Source organism: Strigops habroptila, chromosome 17, assembly GCF_004027225.2.
Source record: "Strigops habroptila isolate Jane chromosome 17, bStrHab1.2.pri, whole genome shotgun sequence".
Taxonomy (NCBI): Eukaryota; Metazoa; Chordata; class Aves; order Psittaciformes; family Psittacidae; genus Strigops; species Strigops habroptila.
The window spans coordinates 4,424,485-4,444,865 of record NC_044293.2 but is presented as its reverse complement, the minus strand read 5'-3'; the positions used below and the strand labels follow the sequence as shown (position 1 = coordinate 4,444,865).

The 20,381-nt window shown below is 44.1% G+C and overlaps 1 protein-coding gene across 1 annotated transcript; it reads left to right on the top strand.

The window, feature by feature from the left end:
- Positions 1 to 249: 249 nt before the first annotated feature.
- KCNJ5 (potassium inwardly rectifying channel subfamily J member 5) lies at positions 250 to 19,758 on the top strand. The gene is made up of 3 exons (XM_030505575.1): positions 250 to 800; positions 8,579 to 9,525; positions 18,973 to 19,758. Exons 2-3 carry the CDS (start codon positions 8,586 to 8,588, stop codon positions 19,308 to 19,310), a joined length of 1,278 nt encoding a protein of 425 aa, XP_030361435.1. The 5' UTR covers positions 250 to 800; positions 8,579 to 8,585; the 3' UTR covers positions 19,311 to 19,758.
- Positions 19,759 to 20,381: the final 623 nt, after the last annotated feature.

Below are 20,381 nucleotides of genomic sequence, written 5' to 3'. Positions count from 1 at the left end.
TCGTTGTTAAATGTGCAGCTTCTGCATTCTCCTTATTCTCTTTCTGTTTGTGTGTCTTAGGACCTGCTTTCTGTTTGTGTGATTTTAAGAGAACACCCCCCCCTCTAAGAAAGCGAAAGCCCAATCCGGGGAAAGAGAACCCGGGAATCGGGGAAGGGAGAGCCGAGAGGAGATGGGAAGGCACAAGAGGAGAGGTAAATCACAGCGCTTGGGGAGCGAGCAAGGAGGGCACAGCCCAGAGCAGGAATACGCCTCTCCCCCGCCCCAGCCAGCCCTTTCAGTGCAAGGCAGCGCTTTAAACCCCTCCCCTCTTCGCTTTCACTCCCGGCCCCTTTCCCGTCGCTGCTCATTCAGAAGAGACGATGCTCCCCATCACACGCAGCCCTCTCCTCTGCCCCCCCTCTGCCCCAGCCCTTTAAAAAGCTTTATATCGCCCAGGAATTTGTATGGGAGAGAGCGGGAACACAGGGAAAGGCAGCGTTTGCCAGGCAAAAGTAGAGCTGCAGCAGTTGGGGGGTGAGGGTTTGGAGCACCCCTCTGCTCTGATAGAGCAAGGAAAACCGGGAATACCGACGGACAGGGGCGTGGGCATTGAAGCCTTCAGTGCCACGTAAATGCTTCCTAAACACAGGCAGAGGGAGAGGGAAGGAGGAAGGAGGCAGCCCCGGGATCAGAAGACGACCCCAGCTCTCTGGTGATGGCATGGATCGGACGCTGGTTTCCCCACCTCTCAGTCCTGCCACGGTCCATCATCCCCCAAGTGCCAAGGCACAAGACTGATGCAGAGCTGCTCTTAGCAAGTAAGTTACCTGATTTTCATTCTTTCTCCAGTTCACTTCTACTCTGACTTCTTCTCCTGCCCAGAAGGCAGCAGGACAAGCAGCTGGAGGTGTTAGTTGAGCTGAACCCCAGGTTTCTGTGCCCAAACCTGCCAGGGTGTGAGCTAGAGGTGTGCTGTAACTCACCTGCTGCTAGGGAACTCTTTGGGAAGCCGTAGATTAGATGTTGATCTTGGGGGGGACGCACTGTCAGATCTAGTAAAGGTGTTGTGCGGGAAAAGACACTGAAAATGATTAACTGCTCAGATACCAGATTAGTGGAGATGGGTGGAATACAATGGGCAGGGGGAGACTGATCAGAAGCAGCCCTGAAATGCGTGGAGCGACTCCATAATCCTCACCTGGATTAAAAGATGAAATTAAGGTATAATTAGGATACTTACTAGTCAGTTTAGTGTTTAAAGAGCCCTTTAATTTAATACATTGGGAATCCCTGGGGGTGTCTGTGGCTCTGGAAGGTAGAAGTGTGACTAATTGTTTTACTGCTGTCCTGCTGCATGGGTCAAAAAGGTGCCCAAAGTCCTCCTTGTATCAACGCATGCCGGCTGGGAGTAACATGCAAACTTTTATACAGCACGTCTCTCATGTGGCTTTGACCTAAGAGTTTCACGAACCAATTGAGAACTGGCAGAAACTGACTGTGTCCCACAAAGCTTAGCATCTGACTTTGGGGATTCTGTAATCAAGCAGGTCCTTCCTCCTGCACCTTTTTAAGTAGGCAACTACCTTGGATTTACAGTAGAATAGCTTGGAGGGAAACAAAACTGGTTTCTCTCCCTAGTTCAGTCCAAGCAACCAGTATCTTCTATAACAGTGTATCTGGCGGTGGTTGTGTCGGGGGAGTTATTTCACCTTTGTGGTTCAGTTCTTTCTCCCACTGCTCCTACTCAGTTGGAGTTAAAGGATCAGGATCATTTCAGTTTCCCATGAGAGAAAATGCTCCATCTCTGGAAGGTTCCAGCCCAGTTATTTAGAGACTGTGAAAAAGGGAAACAGAGTTTTGGAGTCTTGTTCTGAGACAAATCTCTGGAGTCTTTTTACATAAGAGTCACCCACTTTTTGTTCAGTTTGAGGACGGGAATGCTGCTTGGACATTTAGGCTGAGCATTGGCACTTAGCTGGCTGTTTGGTATTAGGTAGGTCAGTTTGTCTCTCTGTGACTCATCTTTTGTCTGCACAATGGGTTCAATAGCACTGTCTTGGGGCAGAAGGAGCCTGTATTTGGTCAGTTCATCTTTGAACTGTTTGGATGCAAGTCAGGGGAGAAGTGTGAAGTGGTCTTAACGTCCTTCATTCCCAATTAGTGTAGTGGTGAAATATCTAAACAGTGGAGAACAGGAATGTGAGTCTTCTTGGGGCAGCATTTTCTCTTAGAATAGATGTTCTTTCCCCAGTGTTCAGTATGTGCTGTCTGTAAACAGCCAGTAGCTGGAGAACCAGGAGCGTCTTATCAGGCCAAAACTATCTCTTTGTCTTTGGTCAGTTTTGTTGGTTGAAGGATAGCGGTCACATTCTCAATGACGCCATAAGGTCCCCCTAAAAATAGTCTGGGGTAAGAGGACAGAGAGGCTGCAGAGTGCCTCAGGCGGGCACTCCTTGGGGGCAGAAGGATCAAACTGGAGTATTTTCGGGCTTTATTTTTGGGGAAAATTATCATATCGAAATTAAGAATACCACCAGGAGCATAATATTGTGATTGCATCCTTCGCACATGGGCTTTTCATGCTCAACTCCTTTAATCACTCAAGTATAAAGTAATTGGCTAGAAGTTACATGGATTATATCCTCCCATCGCCCTGTGCATCTGAATTGTGCTCTATATCAAGTAGTGGACACCTCTTATGGTGTGGAAACTCTGTGTTCCCCAGTCCTTGTTCTATAACAGATTGGTACAGCCTATTGTTGTTACATGGGGGTCACTATGGTGTTTCACAAGGCATTTTCTAATTTTCATTTTGTTTTCTGGGGAAAAAACCCCAACAACCCACCCCAGTTTCTATTCTCACTCCAGTTTAGTTTCTCCACTCTTTTCTGCATTGGTCTGAAATCGATCTATTTAATGCAACTGCGAACTTGTGTTGTGTATGGGATTTTTTTATACTTTAATTCATAGTTGTGGAGGGGGAAATCCATTTGAAACCTGTAGCTACTTGAGAGAACAGAAACATTCTTTCTTGGTGTTAGAAATCATTTTGTTAGGTTATTCTTGCTGATAGATCAGGCTATGTAGGCTTCTTGGAGTCATCTTCAGGCACAAATGAAGCAGACAGGGACTGTTCACTGCTGCTGGGTTGGTGGAAGGGAAATTACAGGCACTCATTTGGGATTTTGGAAACTCTAGGTTTAATTCCCTGTCCTGCCACAGACTCCCAGTGTGAGCATGGAGTGTGCAAGTGTATTTGTGACTCACTTCCCCATCTTGAAATACGGGCAATAGAGCACTTTTTCGCTCCAATGATCTTAATAAATAATCTTAATAAATAAATAAAATATAAACAGGTATTAAGGCATATGATACCTGTGTTAAACACTGTGAAATATTGGGATACTCTGGGAATGGGACAGCCACATTGCTACCTCACAACTCCCAATTAAAGGGCTCAGGGGTCTTAGAGCTGTTGTTATTATCCAGAAGAATAGATTGGGAGGGAATCAGCAGATAAAAGTAAAATGCAAATGTTCATTAGCCTTGTCTGTCTTTGTGTTGTAGTCCTTTGAAAGACTAAATGCCTTCTGGTTTGGTATTTCTAAGCCTAATAAATGCTAAGCAGACAGGCACCATCATCAGCCACACGTGTACTGGGCTGGCATCTCCTCTAGCCCCACAGAAACCCCCTTGTACAACCATACCTGTCAGTGTGTTAGAAAAGCAGTGCTGTGACTGAATGCAAACTCAAAGAGGAAATGAGAGAGAGGAATCTTCCTACTTCAGTGCTGAGTGAGATTACACTTTGAAAAGCAATTATTGGGATGAGGGAGGTTTTGAACCACATGTTCATTAGCCAAGTGCCACAGATCTCCCTTCTTGTGCAGCTTCCTTCAATGTTTTGCCCTGGGTTTGAATAGCATAACTCTTTCGTATCATTTATTCAACCAGTGGATCTCCAAGCACTTTCCAAAGAGGCAGCCCCCCCATCTCTATTTAGAAGTCAGAAAATGGAAAGATTACATGATTCGCACAAAATCTACCTGCTTTTCTTTTTCTCGCATGCCTCGAAGGGTGATCTTGTGTTGCATTGTTGAGGGTTCTGTCTCAATTGTACACAGGCAGTAAATAAAAGGATAGTGGGAAAGATATCTTTCTCAGGGAAATCAAAGCCCCTCTGTCAGTCAGCACCCTATCTCACAGCCATTTATCTTCAGAGTTTTAAAGGACATCTATTCTTAGTATTCCTTCTTCCTCCATCTTTCTACTAGCACCCTGTTCAGCGATCAATGCCTTTATTCTCACTGGGTGCTACCGCTTTAATTTGCTCTCTTCCTCTCCCAGCTTTCCCATGTTGCTAGTATCTGTCATTAAGAGTTTCGTTCCCTTGCAGCAGTGTAAAGCAAAGGAGAATATGTGTCCCAGAGGAATCTGAGGACAGTAGCCGAGGCTCTGCTTTTATGTGGTGTAGGGCAACAGGCAGCAAAAGAACCAGGTCAGGTTTTTCAGTAATGAACTCTTGAATTTTACTGCTGTATTGATTGCTTGTTGAGCAGTATAGGGCTCTATGGCTGGGAAAAGCGATGACAGAATTAAGTAGAATCCTGATTTGGGGGGTTTACTAAAGAACAGTTGCTCATTTATTCTCAGAATGCAAGAAAACATGAGCATCAGGTTTAAAACAAACAGAAAGAAGTACTTTTTTCACACAAACTTGGTGACAAATTCATGTCTTCAAGCTCCTCCTGCTTGCCAATTTAGACCCCTCCAGAAGCAAATCCTGCCCCCACTGAAACTTTGATTTCCTTAAGCAAGATCAGAGCTTATTTGAATAAAAAAAGTCGCCGTGGTCAGCAGGGGGAAAAGTTTCTTTCAGACTTCTCTTGTTTTCTTTTCTTGCAAAGTCTTCAGCAATTTTCTATTGTGAAGACTTGGAGCGATCAGAGCTCCATCAGCTCTGCAAAACAATGCCTCCTGAAGACACGTATCTAAGCCCAGCCTGACTCTTCTTCAGCACATCTAAAAGCCCTAAATGTCACCACCTGCCCCATGTCTGTTGTCTGGGCAGAAGCTGAGCAACAGCAAGTCTGATAAAAAGCCTCTCTGCAAGGTTGATATTACACTGCCTCACATCTTCTTTTGCAGTAGCCTGTCCAAAGGGAAAGCAGCTTTGTACAAAAGTGACATTTTTATTATCCTGGCCTCCTTTAACCAAAGATAGTGAATGCCAAAGAAACAGGAGGGTGCATGGGACTATTAGAGGCAATTTCACCTCTCAGATCTCTTTGCTGGAGGGAGCAGTGATTTACAAACTGGAGTCTGAATCTCTGTGAGATGCGTGCAGAGTAATTACTGTTATCTGGAAATGATGTGTGTGCTTGATAGAAGTGGCCGTGTATTATCTGAGGAAGGAGTTAACCAAATCCTCGCACAGGTACAGCACTCCTTTTATAGTATCTTGCTATTTGGGCTAATGTTTCCCAGAGCAGTTAAAACAATAAGGGAAGGACAGCAAATTTCCTAGAAGATTCTTGTGCCTAGGATCTTACAGACACTCATATCCATACAGGTGGGGAATTAAGGCTCAGAATTAGGGAATAAAATACTGAAATCTTTTGGAACAGAAAGCTGGTGGTCTGCAGGCACCAAAACCTGCTCTCAAACTGCTGACCAATGTTATTCCTTTCAAAGAATCCCATGCCAAGATTCACGTGCTGAGGTGATGCTTCTACAATGATGGGAGAGCTGAGGATTAAATATCAGGAGAAATTGTAATGCCACTGAAGCTGTCAGTAAAGTTCATCTACAGCAGGAATTGCTCTGCTCTAATGGACCACTTGTTAGGTGTTCCTGGAGGTTTCTGGAAAGATTTCACTTGACCTATTGTTAAAGATCAGTAGCATTAGAAAAGTGACGTTGCTGGTCCCTTGGGTGTTCTAGTTTAAGCAGGTTTCCCTGTGCTTTCATTAATGGGCAGTCCCTGTAGCCTGCTTCACCACAGTGATATTTCTAGGGATTTAGGCTTTTTGATTTTTGTATTATGTTCTGCTCTTTTTAATACCATTCAAGATCCTTTTGGTCTTTTTGGTATGAATCAAATATAGGAAACCTTCCACTGTAGATTCACCTCTGGAAATTGTTGGTGCTCTCTTCCGTAGTGTCAGTGCAAGTGAAACTCAGTTTCAAATATAACTTTTGCAACAAAATTCTCTTTAAAACAACTGTTTTGAAATTAGAAACATACAACACTTGCCTGGTTTTACATTTCTGCACATCGATTCATCGAAAGCTTTTTAGTCCAAATGGAGTAATTTTAGATTAGTCAAACAATGCCAACAAAGATCAAAAGTAATACTGATAATAAGGCAGCAAAGAGGTTCTTCTCTATACCTATTTCTCTGTAAATCAGTGCATGGGATGTTTCTTTCCTTATTAAAGAGGCGGGGGGGGGAAAGTGTGTGGTTGTTCTGACTTGCACTTGGCATATGCATTCGCATGTTGTGAAGCAAGATCCAGTATGTACCCTTAGAATCCCAGGCTGGTTTGTGTTGGAAGGGACCTTAAAGCTCATCCAGTTCCAAGCCCCTGTGTCCAACCTGGCCTTGAACACTGCCAGGAATGGGGCAGCCACATTTGGCAGCATCAAGCAGATGCTTTGCACACAGAGACACACAGTAAGGCGGCAGAGAGCCAGACCAATGGTCCAGGCATGTTGGATTTGCAACAAGTAGTAGGAAATGGCTGAAGATTTATCTAAATATACCATGAGCAGCTCTCAGGAGTCCTACTATCAGAGTGAAAGAAACAGAGGTAGGGATTAATATTCTACCCTGATGTCGCTGAGGAAAGGAACAGCATGGTACTGGAGGTATCTATCCCACATCCAGGATCATGTGCAGGGGGGAAGCAAACCTGATTCCTCCTAATTTACCATCCCAGCATCATTAATCCTTGTTATTTACCCCTTCCTGTGGCTGCACTGGCTCAGCCCTGGCTCAAACCCTTCCAACATGGCACATGTGCCAGACGGAGCAGCTTTGGGCCTGTGCTGTGGACAGATGGCTGGGCTCCCCAGTGCACAGAGCCAGCGGGTATGGTTCCAGCAACAGGCTTCATTGGAGTAATGATTGATGGTGACTTATACAAGGGCTAAGAGTAATTCTTTGCTGTTAACCAGACTTGGCTACAGCAGAATGGAAGTGGAAATTTGTTGCTTCATTTATTCATCCTGCCTCTGCTTCCTTCCCGCCCACCCTTTGTGCTTTTTAATACCAAAAAGATGAAGCTACTTTGCTCAGTCTTAAAATTGTCTTTCCCAAGATACTCTTAATTGTATCTCTACACCTTTTCTCATTCACAGGCACATAAGAAGATTAAAGATAGAGGGAGCAGTAATAGATTTAGTTGGGTTTTAATAGGATTTGCAAGGACAATGCAGAGAATGAGCACCATAGAAAATATTGCTACTCTCTCTTTGATATCCCTTTAGGCTTCTTTAGGTAGGTTTTCACAGAGATTTTTGTCTGTGCCCTGCATTCAGAGTCAGGACTCTCATTTTTCAATAGAGCATGTGTGGAGTATCTAATCGTCTTGGTAAACAGGCTGGTACATTATAACCTGCAAAAATCATTGCAGCCATCATTTTGTATTATTTCTTTGTATCTTGTGAGGCGGTTTTGCATGTCAGCAGTGGGCTTTTGAATAGGTGCTTGTTATATCACTGAAAGAGTTTCTGTCTCATGTCAGATAAGCATAGGGGTGGATTCTGATCTATCTGATTAACTGGATTCATCACACCCTCAGATATGGAATTCAAGATGCTGAATGAAATGCCTATTTCACTTTTGGAGCCAGGAGAACTTGGAGGAGGGGGGTGGGTGCTTCCAGAAGGTGATTCAGCACTCCTGAAATCAGAATTATCCCTGGAGGTGTCTTTCTCTGCTGACTGTTGGGGAAGCCTTCATGCATAATTTAGACTTCATGAGATGTAGGTAGACAGTGGTGCTCAGCGTTTTCTGCTCATTTCTAAGGTTTTTCTTGGTATGCACCCAAACCCTGAGGCATCAGAAACCTCCAGATAAGTTGCTGTATCTTTACTTTGCTCCTAGTTGTGATCTCCAGCAAACTTTGGGTGTAAAATAAATCTGAGGGCAAAACCAGCCACCCCAAAAATCCCTGTAACAAGGTTTCCCTATCTCATGACTCCTAGCCTCTGCCCATCACCATATTTTCTGAGGTTCCAGTAGTGTATTAAGCAAAGTGGCAGCGGGTCCATGTCTGAAGAGATTGTGTGTTATGAATCAGTATTTAACATCCAGTTTGAAGCAGTGTTGCATTTCACAAGTGGCTGTTGGGAGAGAAGTGCTGAAGCCTTTCAAAGTGTTACTGAAGGAAACACATGGTCCTAGCAAAAAGCTTTCCTGGTGTAGAATCAGCCTCTATCCCATCACGGGGCAAAGTCTGTCAGTGTAGCATTAAGATTTGCAATATTTGTTGTCATAATGGTTCAGACAGTAAAACAAACTGGTTTGTCACAGCTCTTTTCCTCCTATCTCAACCTACCTCCTATCTTTATTTCTCTGTTCTCCTGCAGCCCAGCCATGGCCGGAGATTCTAGGATCTTCATGAACCAGGACATGGACATCGGAGTTACATCCAGAGAGCCTAAGAAGATTCCCAAGCAGGCTCGGGATGATGTCCCCATTGCCACCGACCGAACCCGCCTCATATCAGCAGAGGGTAAGAAGCCACGTCAGCGTTACATGGAGAAAAGTGGCAAGTGCAATGTGCACCACGGCAATGTCCAAGAAACCTACCGGTACCTTAGTGACCTCTTCACTACGCTGGTGGACCTCAAGTGGCGTTTTAATCTGCTTGTCTTCACCATGGTCTATACCATCACTTGGTTGTTTTTTGGGTTCATATGGTGGCTCATTGCCTATATCCGGGGAGACCTCGACCATCTTGAAGATGAGAACTGGATCCCCTGTGTTGAAAATCTCAGTGGATTTGTTTCTGCATTTCTGTTTTCTATCGAGACTGAGACAACAATTGGGTATGGCTATAGGGTCATAACAGAGAAATGCCCAGAGGGCATCATACTGCTTCTGATCCAGGCTATTCTGGGCTCCATTGTCAACGCGTTCATGGTGGGGTGCATGTTTGTCAAGATCAGCCAACCAAAGAAGAGGGCTGAAACCCTCATGTTTTCTAACAATGCCGTGATTTCCATGAGGGATGAGAAGCTCTGTCTCATGTTCCGTGTTGGAGACCTCCGCAACTCCCACATTGTTGAGGCTTCCATTAGAGCCAAACTGATTAAGTCCAAACAGACCAAAGAAGGAGAGTTTATCCCCTTGAACCAAACGGACATCAACGTGGGATTTGACACTGGAGATGACAGATTGTTCCTGGTGTCACCTCTTATCATCTCACATGAAATCAATGAGAAAAGTCCCTTCTGGGAGATGTCCCGCACCCAACTGGAGAAGGAGGAGTTTGAAATTGTGGTCATCCTGGAAGGAATGGTGGAAGCAACAGGTAAGAATGTGTCAAAAATCAGTCACAGTTTTGAGGGGGGAAAGGGGAAAAATGGACTGCATCTTGGCATTAAGATTTTACTGTCAGTGTCACCTGCACTGAGAACATGTTGGGATTTGTTCTTCTCTAGTGACTGATTTAGGTGGGATATTGTGGTCTGAGATAACCAGCAGTTAAAAGATGGGTCCTTTAGCTCACGTTGTAGTGTTTCACACTCTTTGTAAGTCCAGGATTCAGATGAAGAGATTGGTGGAGTAGCTGTCCATGGTTGTTTAGACCTGATCCATGGGGAAAAAAGGAATGCACGAAAGGAATTAATGCTGTCTCCTGTGCTCCTCTTTCCTGTGATCAAAATTCATGGCACAAATCTTTTTCCATTTCTTGTCTGTATTAAAAATTAGCTGTAACTGTGCTATTTTAGGTATTACTGTAGTGCTGCTTTTTAATGGAGGCAATGAAGGAAGTGGCCGGGTATTACTATATCCCATAAACCAGCATGTGCTGAAACTAAATGACTTGCATATGATGCAGAACATGTATTTTCAAAAGCAGCTCAAAGACGATAGAATAGAAACTACTTTTGTGACTCTTGCAACCTGGCAGCTTAAAACAGCTTGAAACAATGCTGTTTAATGGGTAGATTTGGAGATCTACTCAGCTGATACTCAGTTTCCTCCTATGCGGGTATTTGTGGCAGGCGATGAAAGAAATCTGTGTCTGTATAAAATAAATCTGGGATTTATTATATAAATATAATATTTATATAATAAATATATGTGTGCCTTAGCTTTCCAGGGTGTAGAAAAGGGAGCATGTGCCTTGAGCTAAGCAAGTGGATGGCTACAACAGCCTTCAGGCTGCTGGCCGCAGGTGGGATGCAGTGCATCTCTGAGGGATCTGTTAAAGAGGAGGATGCTTTTGCTCTGGACATGGCCCCATGGGATCATTTTACCACTTGCAGCTAATTCGTTTATTCTAGGCTTTGAGGAGGAGCTGGCAGGCTTTGTCTACTGTGCTTCAGGCACAGCAAGTGTGTTTAAGCACCCTGAGATACCGATGCTCCCTTCAGGCAGACTTCCCGAGCCTGGGCTGGGCAGTGCGCCTTGGTTGAATGGGGGCTTCTGAGGGGCATGGGGCTACAGGCAGCACTGAGGAGAGAACTGCTACCTAAAGATGTGGTTACACAGGGGATCAAAAAAGCTTTTATAAGTAGCTTTGCCCTTTGGTGCTGAAGGATTTTAGTTTTGAGATGACACTGTGAACCTCAGGGTTTTTCTGTTTGGTAGTTGGATTTTTTCCCCCACCTTGATGAGGCACAGGTTCTCCTTGAAACACTAGCAAGGATTTTCAGCTTGGCATGAGTACTCAGTGGTAGCAGCACCCTGTCTCACAGATTCTGGCCCTTGCTTGCTGTTAATGCTGTTCCCTTCTTGAGATTTGTCATTGTTAGTCTCCTAACAGCCAGATGTAAGCGGAAATAGTCTCTTCCTGCATCACAGCCCTTTGCTCTTTAAGACTTTGCTCTGGAGAGCTAATTCAGTTTCCCGGTATCTCCCTTCAGTCATTAGGTGAATAGCAGTAGCTGACTTTTCCAAACAGAGCTAATGAGAGGTTATGTGTGGGTTGCACTGTACCCAGGTTGGAGTACTGTGTTGCAGAAGTGGAATTCATTTGGCATTACTAGGCAAATATTCTTTCCCAGCAGAGTGTTGTAGAGAAGTGGCAAAAGAAGGGATGGGTGGAAAAGACTATCAAAGGCAAAGATTTGCAATGGAAGCTTATTTTGTAGCCTAAATGTTTACTAGATACTAGAACCTCCTAATCTGAACATGGAATGCAGTTCCTTGTTTGTGCAAAGCCTCTTTCCTCATCACACAGCAACCCTATCAAATGCTGTTTGAACAGCTACTGCATTGCCTTCCTCTTCTGAAAGCTCAGCCGCTGCTCGATATGTGTGAGAGGAAGTCATTATCAATAACAACCTCAAAATTAAAAGCATGGCATAGGAATAATACTGCTTTACAAATGGGCTCCTCTCCCAGAGAGATTGTACAGGCCAGCACGTAATGATATTAAGGAGCAGACATCTGTGGAAATAAATTATTCTCATCTCAGAAAACAGGCTGTGAAATTCTAAAACTGGGGCTAGAAAAAACAGTTTGCCTTGAACTTAGGGCAGCCTGGACCTCAGATGATGCTGTTATTTGAGTCAGAGGCTGAGATGGGGGTTTTCTGCATGACGTACACTAATTGGGGAGGGGGGTGTGATACTTTGCCACAGTGTTTGTGCTTTCCTGCTTTGTCCTCACACTTTGTGATATTGATCAAGCAGTTTGGGGGATATTAATCCCTACCTCCATACCTTCAGATTTGCTCCAAGCAAGTTCTGTAGGTTCTTTCCTTCCTATTGTATTGTTCAAGTCTCCTTTGCTTTCAGGAATGGTGTCATTCACTTGCAGCATGACTTCTATGAAATCATGACACTGTTATAGCCTGGTCAGGTTGAGGGCAGCATAAAAATGCATCAGACCATTTGTTCCCTTAGTAACCCCTATGAAAAAGGAGGACCCATCATCTCAGTGCTGGGGAAAAGACAGTTCTGTTTTTTCATAAGGTATTTTGAATGCACGTCAAAAAGGCAATTGGCAACATTCAACTGACTAAAGAATATAACTTCTCCCAATAGCTTTAATCAACCACACACATATTACACACGTGATGTGTTGTCTTCTCTCCAACCACCACCTCTTCTTACTGACACTGAAGTTTCTGATCCAGTGGAAGCAGCAATGGTAAATAGTTTCAGATGAAAAGTGTGGAATAACTTGACAATTGAAGCCATTGGGGTTTATTTACAAACTGAAACGTTGTGGTTTGAAGCAATGTTTTTATTTTCAAGTTGACTTTCCTAAACACTTCCAGTTGTTTGTTTTTACAAAGTGAAACATCGTGTCTTAAACCCATGGTTTTGTTTTCAAGTCGACTTGGATTTTAACAGCAACACACAAGAAACAGCCTATTTGCAAAAAAAAGAGAATACAGATTCTGTTATTGCAGTGAGAGCTCTCTGGGGACTCACTAACTAACCCACACAGCAGCAGAAAGCCACAGACACAGGGCTTTCCAGTCAGTATTTGAGTGTGGTTGAGGCACTGTGACTCCACAAGAGGTTAAAGCATGCCAAAAGGAGACTGAATTTTCTGGGCTGATCTGTTGTGATCACTGCTGACCACTCTAAAGGCAAAATCAATACAGATGACAAGTGCTCTGACTTCCAGGGCTGCTTCATGGGCAATCTGGAAAGCTGCAGCATCACTCACAGTGCTGCCTTAATGAATTGGTCACAGAGATTACTTTAGGGAATTAATTCTCTTTTGCCTTATCTGAAAGGGACACTTGTCAAGATCAGCTTGTGATGTGACCTGCAATAAAAGGGAAGAAAGCAAAGGTGGAAAATGTGTTTGCAAAGGGAATGTGTTTTTGCTTTCACTGCCTTTCTGCTTCCCACAGTGACAGAATAGGTCTCTGCTGCTGCTGGCCAGACCTCTTGCCCTTACCTTCCTGGTCATAAAATAGGGCTGCTGGATCATAGAAGAGCGGTGGAGATTCCTGATTTATCAGTTGCTCTCCTACAAACCTCACTGCTGCGTCTACGGTGTCCAGCATTGCTATTGTCTGGGCACAGAGACACCAGTGCTTATTAACTCTTGGTGCTCACTAAATGGTATTTTAATAAACTCTTAGGAAAGGAGAGGCATATATATTTCTGGCTTAGAGTCTGTGTGGTAAAAAGTGGTTTAATGATTAGAAGTCATTTATCTCGTGCTGTCCCTGTGAGAGTGTAGGCAAACAGCAGCTTTTTTGCACCTCTATTTATCCACCTTTACAGAGGACATAGTAAAATTTCCTGGCTGTAAATATAGGAGCAAAAGAAGTAGTCGCAGCATAAGATATCCTGAAATCAATCATGATTTTTGTGAGAGAACAAAGGAGGGGTGAAATGATGAACCAGACTTTTCATGCATTCATCATCTGGTTTGGGTTGTCTGGTTGGTTTGTTTTGCATTTTGCATATAAATAAGTTTTCTTCTCTGCAAGAAGGGCCTTACAGAACTGTTACAGTTTATGCAATTATAGGGAAGAGAGGGACGTCTCAAGTCATTCTTTTCATGAGCTGAATCATCCTCCAGAGGCAGATGTTGGCAGGGTAGGTGCAATAAATACCTTTGTGAGGGGCCTAAAGGTGTGAGCTTGGTGCTCGGTTTGTCCCTAGTAGAGACATGGTAACTGAATCCAAGATCTTTAAATCATAAGGTCCCTTTTATTCTTCTCCATCTCCAGTGCCTGGGAGCTTTCACATGCCTGGAGAGCATTCAGATAAATTAAAATCCTATTACTCTCCTCTTGCATAAAAATCAAAGTGAATCAAGCCCAGACTTGTCCCCTTCGGAAGGAGACAAGCACAAGTAATTGGAGGACCATGGTCCTACCTTCCAATATTCCTTTTCAAGTTGGAGGAATATTGACTTTTTGGAGGTTACAGTGTTCTTTGGTCGAATTAACACATTTTAGAACCACCCAAATGCTGATGCTAATCTAAAGGCATGATATTGCTGAAGTGGAGCGATAGAACATTACATTTTTATAACTACTCCTTGCCATCCTGACTTAGATCAGCCTGTCACTGTACCCCTGAGTCCATCCCTTCTTTCTCTGTACTCTTGTAGTGTAGGTGGAGTATGTATTATGCAGCGTTAGTGTACCCAGTACAAGGGGAAGAGTCACCTCGCACGCAGCAGTGGATGAAAACAAGGACAGAGAAGCGAAATCACTCCCAGCAATATCTGTGTCTGAACTGCAGAGAGCCCAGCGAATCTGGCAAGCACACAGTCAGCGTCCACATGACATTTTGCCAGCAGATAATCACTGAGCTCTGTGGCATTTAAATGAGGAGAGTTAATTTTAGGCTGATGAAAAATGTTGTCTTGACAGCCCCAGGGGTTGGGATATCTCTCCCCACTGAGAAAGTTCAGGCCATGGAGCAGTACTGAAAGATTCAGCTGCGCTGCTGATGTGATCAAACCGAAGCCTGTGGCAATTCTGGGGGTTGGTAGATCAGGTTTTGTGGCCCCTTCACCCTCTCCCATTAAAATGCCAGTAAAGGTACTGGCTGTGATGGAATGTTTGATGGAAACAGGCATGCTATATCTCCTCTCTCTTGGAGAGGGACTGCTTGTTCATGCCAGCTACCCCACCAGCTGCAAAGGCAGTTAGATTTGCCCTGTGATAATGAAGTTTGATTTTAACTGGTAACCTAAGGGCATACAAGACCTGGAAATCAGGAGCAATCCCTAGCAGCGAGCCTCTGCTCCACTTGCATAATCAGCGGCACCGCGAGCACTGAGATGTTCTGAAATCAGCAACTCCCAGCGAGTTGCTGCACAAAAACCGGGCTCCTCACTGCGAGAGCCATCAAGTAACTGCTTTTTGTCAGCACGCATTAACATTGCTTTGTCTCTGGTAATATGTAAGCTGCTTGATCCCAACTGATTCTAATGACAGAGAAGTGCCTTATTGGTAGTGTTCCCCAACACCTATTTTACACACCAGTCTTGCCTCGGTGACTCTCTGCTCTAGAATGTAATGAAACACCTGGTTTAATACACACAGCAATGTATTTTGTATCTTTTCATCTACTGGAAACCAGAAATGAGCCATTTAGGAGGGCGTCTATGGTTGCCTTAAGCAGGCACATGCACAAACTCTGTATTGATGTAGTGACTCCAGCCAACAGACAGAAAAATCCACTACTTAGGATTCTGCTATAATGAAATCATCATTAAAATTCTAAGAAATGTTTACTGAAACCAGGAGACAGTCCTCTGCTCTCCAGCTTTATTGAAAACATGCTTATACCTTTGTATTTCCTGGTTTCAATACAAATTGAGTTTTGTTTGCAACTGAAGGCTGAGCTGCTCAAGTAAGAGATGAAGCTCTAACTAAAACTTGAAAGCTGAAGATTTCATGTATCATTTCACATTTTCCACCATTGTACACATTTATATTAAACACACTTTATTTTAAGCCAGATTGTTTAGGAATGGTCTTACCATCCAGAAAATGATACACTTGAAAAGTAAAAACCTCTATGATTTTATGTTTAAGTAAGTTTTGAAGCACAATTATTCAGACTGACAAAGGTGAAATGATGATATTCTTTTGGCATGAAGCTTATTTTAATGAAATAAGTCACCAGACACTTCTCTCTAACTGTACCAAATAGCTGTACCATTTAAACCCAGAATGTGTAGTTATATCTGCTTCAAGAGAAGGATTAACAGCCTTTATCAAGGCCATAAGTACTGTGATGAGTCTTGCAAGAGATTTTGAGCGTTTGAAATCCTCCCTCCCACAAGAAACACAAGAAACAAGAGTTTCTTGTGCTCTTAAAGATGTCCATGCTTCAGGGAGTGCAAACAGTGCTACTGCACTGAGGTACAATAGCAGTGGCAAAGTTGGTATGGTGCTTGGTGGATAGAAGCAGATGGAGTAAGGATTCACTACATCCAAGGTGTCCCATGGACCTGGATAAGCAAGGCTTATGAAACAAGACAGCTGATTTTTGCAGGGGGCTCACAGCCAGGTAAGAAAGATCTTAGTCTAGTGAGTTAATCCACCCCACTGCTGGCTGAACCTCAGATACTCAGAGCAGAGAGAGTGCAGTGCATGTTGTCTGCAAGTGGAAAGTGGCTGCATCCATATGCCTTTGATAGAAACAAGGTTTATTGTTTCCACACCTTTTCTGTCATCTTTTTGCTGTTACAGAGGCAACAATTAGCTAGGGACATTAGAGATGCATTGATTAACCAGGCTGGAGAGCACAGGGCAGCCTGCAAAGCAGGCTCTTAATGGAATTTGAAGCAGAGACAATGGTGTTGTTTACTGGGTAGTGTAGGAGTTGCCAAGCAGGATGTCCCCACGCAATTAAAACATCACTGCACATGTGCTAAAAAGGAATATTTGAATGGGATTATGGAGCAATTACAAGTTGTCTTATTGTGCTGGCTCTGTGTACCCCTGGGGTTACAGAAAGCAGCTACTGCGGGGAGCTGGCAGTGTGCACTATTTGGTTGCTGAAAGCTTTCTATTGTTCCTTTCTTAATTGAATACTTACAACAAGAGATAGCTATGGTTGCGTCTCTGGAGTTCAGGTTAACTGTCAGGTTCTCCTCCCAGGCAAGGAGCTATTTCAGGCCCTGATTATACGACAGGAGTTCCCTTAGGATGCCTCAGACCCACACGTTTAGCAGGACCCCCCATCTTGGCCTTGGGGACTTCTACAGGAGACCTTTCTGCTGCACTTGGAAGGCCATGGTAAGAATCAGCCAGTTCATTCAAGGACCTAATCCTGAGTGTTCTCCTCTCCTGCTGTCTTTGCCGGGCTTTGAAAGCTTCAAAGCTTGGAGGAGGCACTTGAAGGCCTTGATTTCTGGTGCAAAACCTGCTCTAAAGGCAAAAGGACAAGTTTAACTGTCTCCTTACCATACATGCTGGTGTATTCTGGCCTCCCGGCATGAGGGAGCAGCAGCAAATGGGATTAACCCTGCAGATCTGCATTACTGACCCTCAAAACTGCCTGTAATAAAAAGCCTGTGCTCAGGAAGGTCAATAGTGTAAGCATCAGCAACACAGCTCTCCTATAGCAGGACTCAGACGTTATCAGACTCCATGAGCTGCTCTTTGCTGGCTGATAATAGGAAATGAAGATAAACCTCGAGGACTGAGGAGTGCAAGGCAGGTGATGTTGCATGTTGTATAGTCAGGAGTGGCCTCCACACTGCTTTTCACTCATAAAGCAAAAGCTGATAGTTTCCTGAAAAGATGCTGTACCTCAATAGAGCTTCTCCTTAAGGCAAAATCACCTGGGGTAGTTTTCTTCTTTAATTATTGGGTTTTTCATCACAGCCTCTTGCACTTCCTGGTTCCTTCCCATCCAGGAAGCAGCACGCTGGAACACTGTGACTAACTGTGTACTACTTGTTCCAGCCCAGAACCAAATACTCCGGCAGATCTTCTTGAGGGGGGGAAACTGGCTTTTCGATCTGTGATACGGAACTGGGAATTTCTCAGTGTCACTGTCCCTCTTCTCCCCTTTCAAGAACCCAAAGCAGCTGCCACGCTCCTGGCCTGATAGCTTTAAACTAAGGAAAGCAATAACAGACAAACAAAGCTTTTCCAGAGAACTTGCTTGTGTTGGTGGGTGTCTTTTCATGGACTGTAGTGATTCTGAGGAAAACACAATATTTGTCTTTCCACAAAGAAGAGTTTTCTGATTACTCTGAGATTAGATTTACAACACTTACTGGAGCTCATGTGAGGAGAATACATAAGCTCTTCCCTGAAGCATCTGACACTGATGTTTTACCCCCTCTGCATTGCTTTAGATTTCTGTTTGTGTACTTCGAGCTGCAGGGGTTAGAATTGGAAGTACTAGCCAGGAACTGGAACAAGTGTGTGTTTTGGATGCATTCCAATCAGGCCTATATCTCACCCCCCAAAAGAGAGCAGTGGAGGGACTTTGTGAGTTCAGGTTTTCCACATTTCACCAGAATTAATCACAGAATCATAACATGATTAGGACAAACAGCAGCTAAGCATTTGGAAGAGAAGTCAGGCTCGACACTGGCAGTTACACCAATGCTGAATGCTTATCCCTGCTCTGCAAAGCTTCTCTTGAAACTCCTCTTTAAACTCTGATCTTTGGGGCTGAGAAGCAGCTTGACAAATACCAGTCTCATATTGCCCACTGTCCATTAATACATACAATTCAATATGCTTATGAGCTTGACTGTGTGGCGATGTGGGTTTTGGTTCTGCCAACCCCATACAGTTGGATGAAACCCTCCAGAGGTATTTATAAGCCAGTTTACCATGTAAATCTCTAGGAGCTGTGGCCCTTTCCACATTTCAGGCTATACATCTCTGCCTTAACCAAAGTGAAGGAGGGAATTGCTGATACTGCCATAGATGCAGAGGGATGGGGTCAGACACAGCGGTGGGCCATCTGCTATGGGGCCACGTGGGTCAGGCTCTGTGGTGCCTTGGCAGGGTTGGATGTCGTTGTAGCTGTTAGTATCAGCCACGTAAGCAACACCTCAACAGAGCAATGTGAGGACAGAGAAACTGCTTAGTAATACCAGACTTCAAACCCATAAGCACAAGGTTCAGGAAGCAGTCTGAAGATACAGCGATGAATCCGTCCCTTTCCCTTTGAGTGCTCAGCTTTGTCATGATAGAGGCTTTTGTGAGGCTTATTAAGCGAAGACCTTTTCTGTGCCCCAGAGCAATCAGGTATGGAGATAACACGAAAGTGCTTTTAAATGAAAGCAGTGGTTGGGTGAGCATGTAAGAAAGCTTTGCATTTAACATCCCTCTGTTTCCACCCAGGGATGACTTGCCAGGCTCGCAGCTCCTACATGGACACTGAGGTGCTGTGGGGACATCGCTTCACTCCCGTCCTCACCTTGGAGAAGGATTTTTATGAAGTCGACTACAACAGCTTCCATAGCACTTATGAGACCAACACTCCTGTGTGCTGTGCCAAAGAGCTGGCTGAGTCTCGCCGGGAAGGGCAGCTCCTCAGCCACCTCTCCAGTGCCACCCTCCTCAGAGAAGCGGAGACAGCAAGAGGGGAGGAAGAAGAAGAGGAAGGCGGCAGGGAGCCAGCAGGATTGAATGGAGCCAATGGGACAGCAGGAGAGGTGAAAGAAGATATGCTTGTATAACACCTGAACTGCAGGACAGTAGTTACCCACGTACACGTACTGGGAGACTGGTGAGTCAGGAGTTGACTGGGAGTCAGCTGAGATTTATGTCCAGATCTCTGCTGCCTGCTGCTTGATCCTGGCGAGTCACTGCCCAGCACTGTGCCTCAGTTTCCCTCCCCTTTTAGCTGTACAGTGGGCTGTGCACTCATTTACAAAACATTTTGATCTCTGCGGATGAGGCTCACTGAATATCATCACTGTTACAATTGAAATTCCCACCAGTGGTTGTTTCAAAATATGTGCATTGGACGTTCAGAACTCTTCCCCCTTGAGAGGGTATTTAAAAAGTAAAAGTCCAGAATGTCCCATCTCAGTATGAAGAATGTGGTTTCATACCTTCACTTAATTTGTGAGTCAATGTATTGTAGGCATTGTTACTGCTGAATTAAAGGAAGAGGAAAAAAGACTCTGGTGTGTAGTGTTCTGCTTTCATGAATTTTACAAATAGATTTTAGCATTTTCCCCCAGGATCACAGTCATGGTGTGACAATGTTCCCACCAACCCTTCAGCATGTTCAGCCCATGTTTCTGCCTGTGTTCTCAAGCTGAAGTGCTATCTTTATGTACTCTTCTTATGGAATCGCTGACACATTTCGTATGCTTTCCATGAGCAGAGAAAGTTCAGATCTTGCCCCAGTGAAGGTTTCTTCTTGGATGTCCCAGTTTCAGTTCGGGTTGATCATTTAAAACAAAGTAAGTAGCCATCTGGGAGTGTGAAAGTAGCAGTCTGCAAAATTCTCTGCTCTTCTGTGAACTACATATTTAAAATGAAGGTTTAGGTGCTGATGTTCCTATGGAATATGCACTGACATAACTGAAGCCATGATGAAAAACTGCCACAGATTTGAACAAAACATTAAAAATATGGCAATGATGGGGAAAATCTCCTCCTTTAGCACCCAAAATCTGGTGGAAAAAATAAGATACCTGCAGAATTCCTTCTTTATCAAAATGGATTGAGGAATAGATAATATGTAAGAGTTATTTTCCATATAGGAAGTACTGAAACAAATGCATGTTGTATTACAG

What these genes read in the sequence shown, in the direction of transcription:
- KCNJ5 (XM_030505575.1), top strand. Translation starts at nt 8,586, where the DNA reads ATGGCCGGAGATTCTAGGATCTTCATGAACCAGGACATGGACATCGGA. An exon ending in AGGAATGGTGGAAGCAACAG is followed by an intron (nt 9,526 to 18,972) that starts GTAAGAATGTGT and finishes GTTTCCACCCAG; the next exon opens with GGATGACTTGCCAGGCTCGC.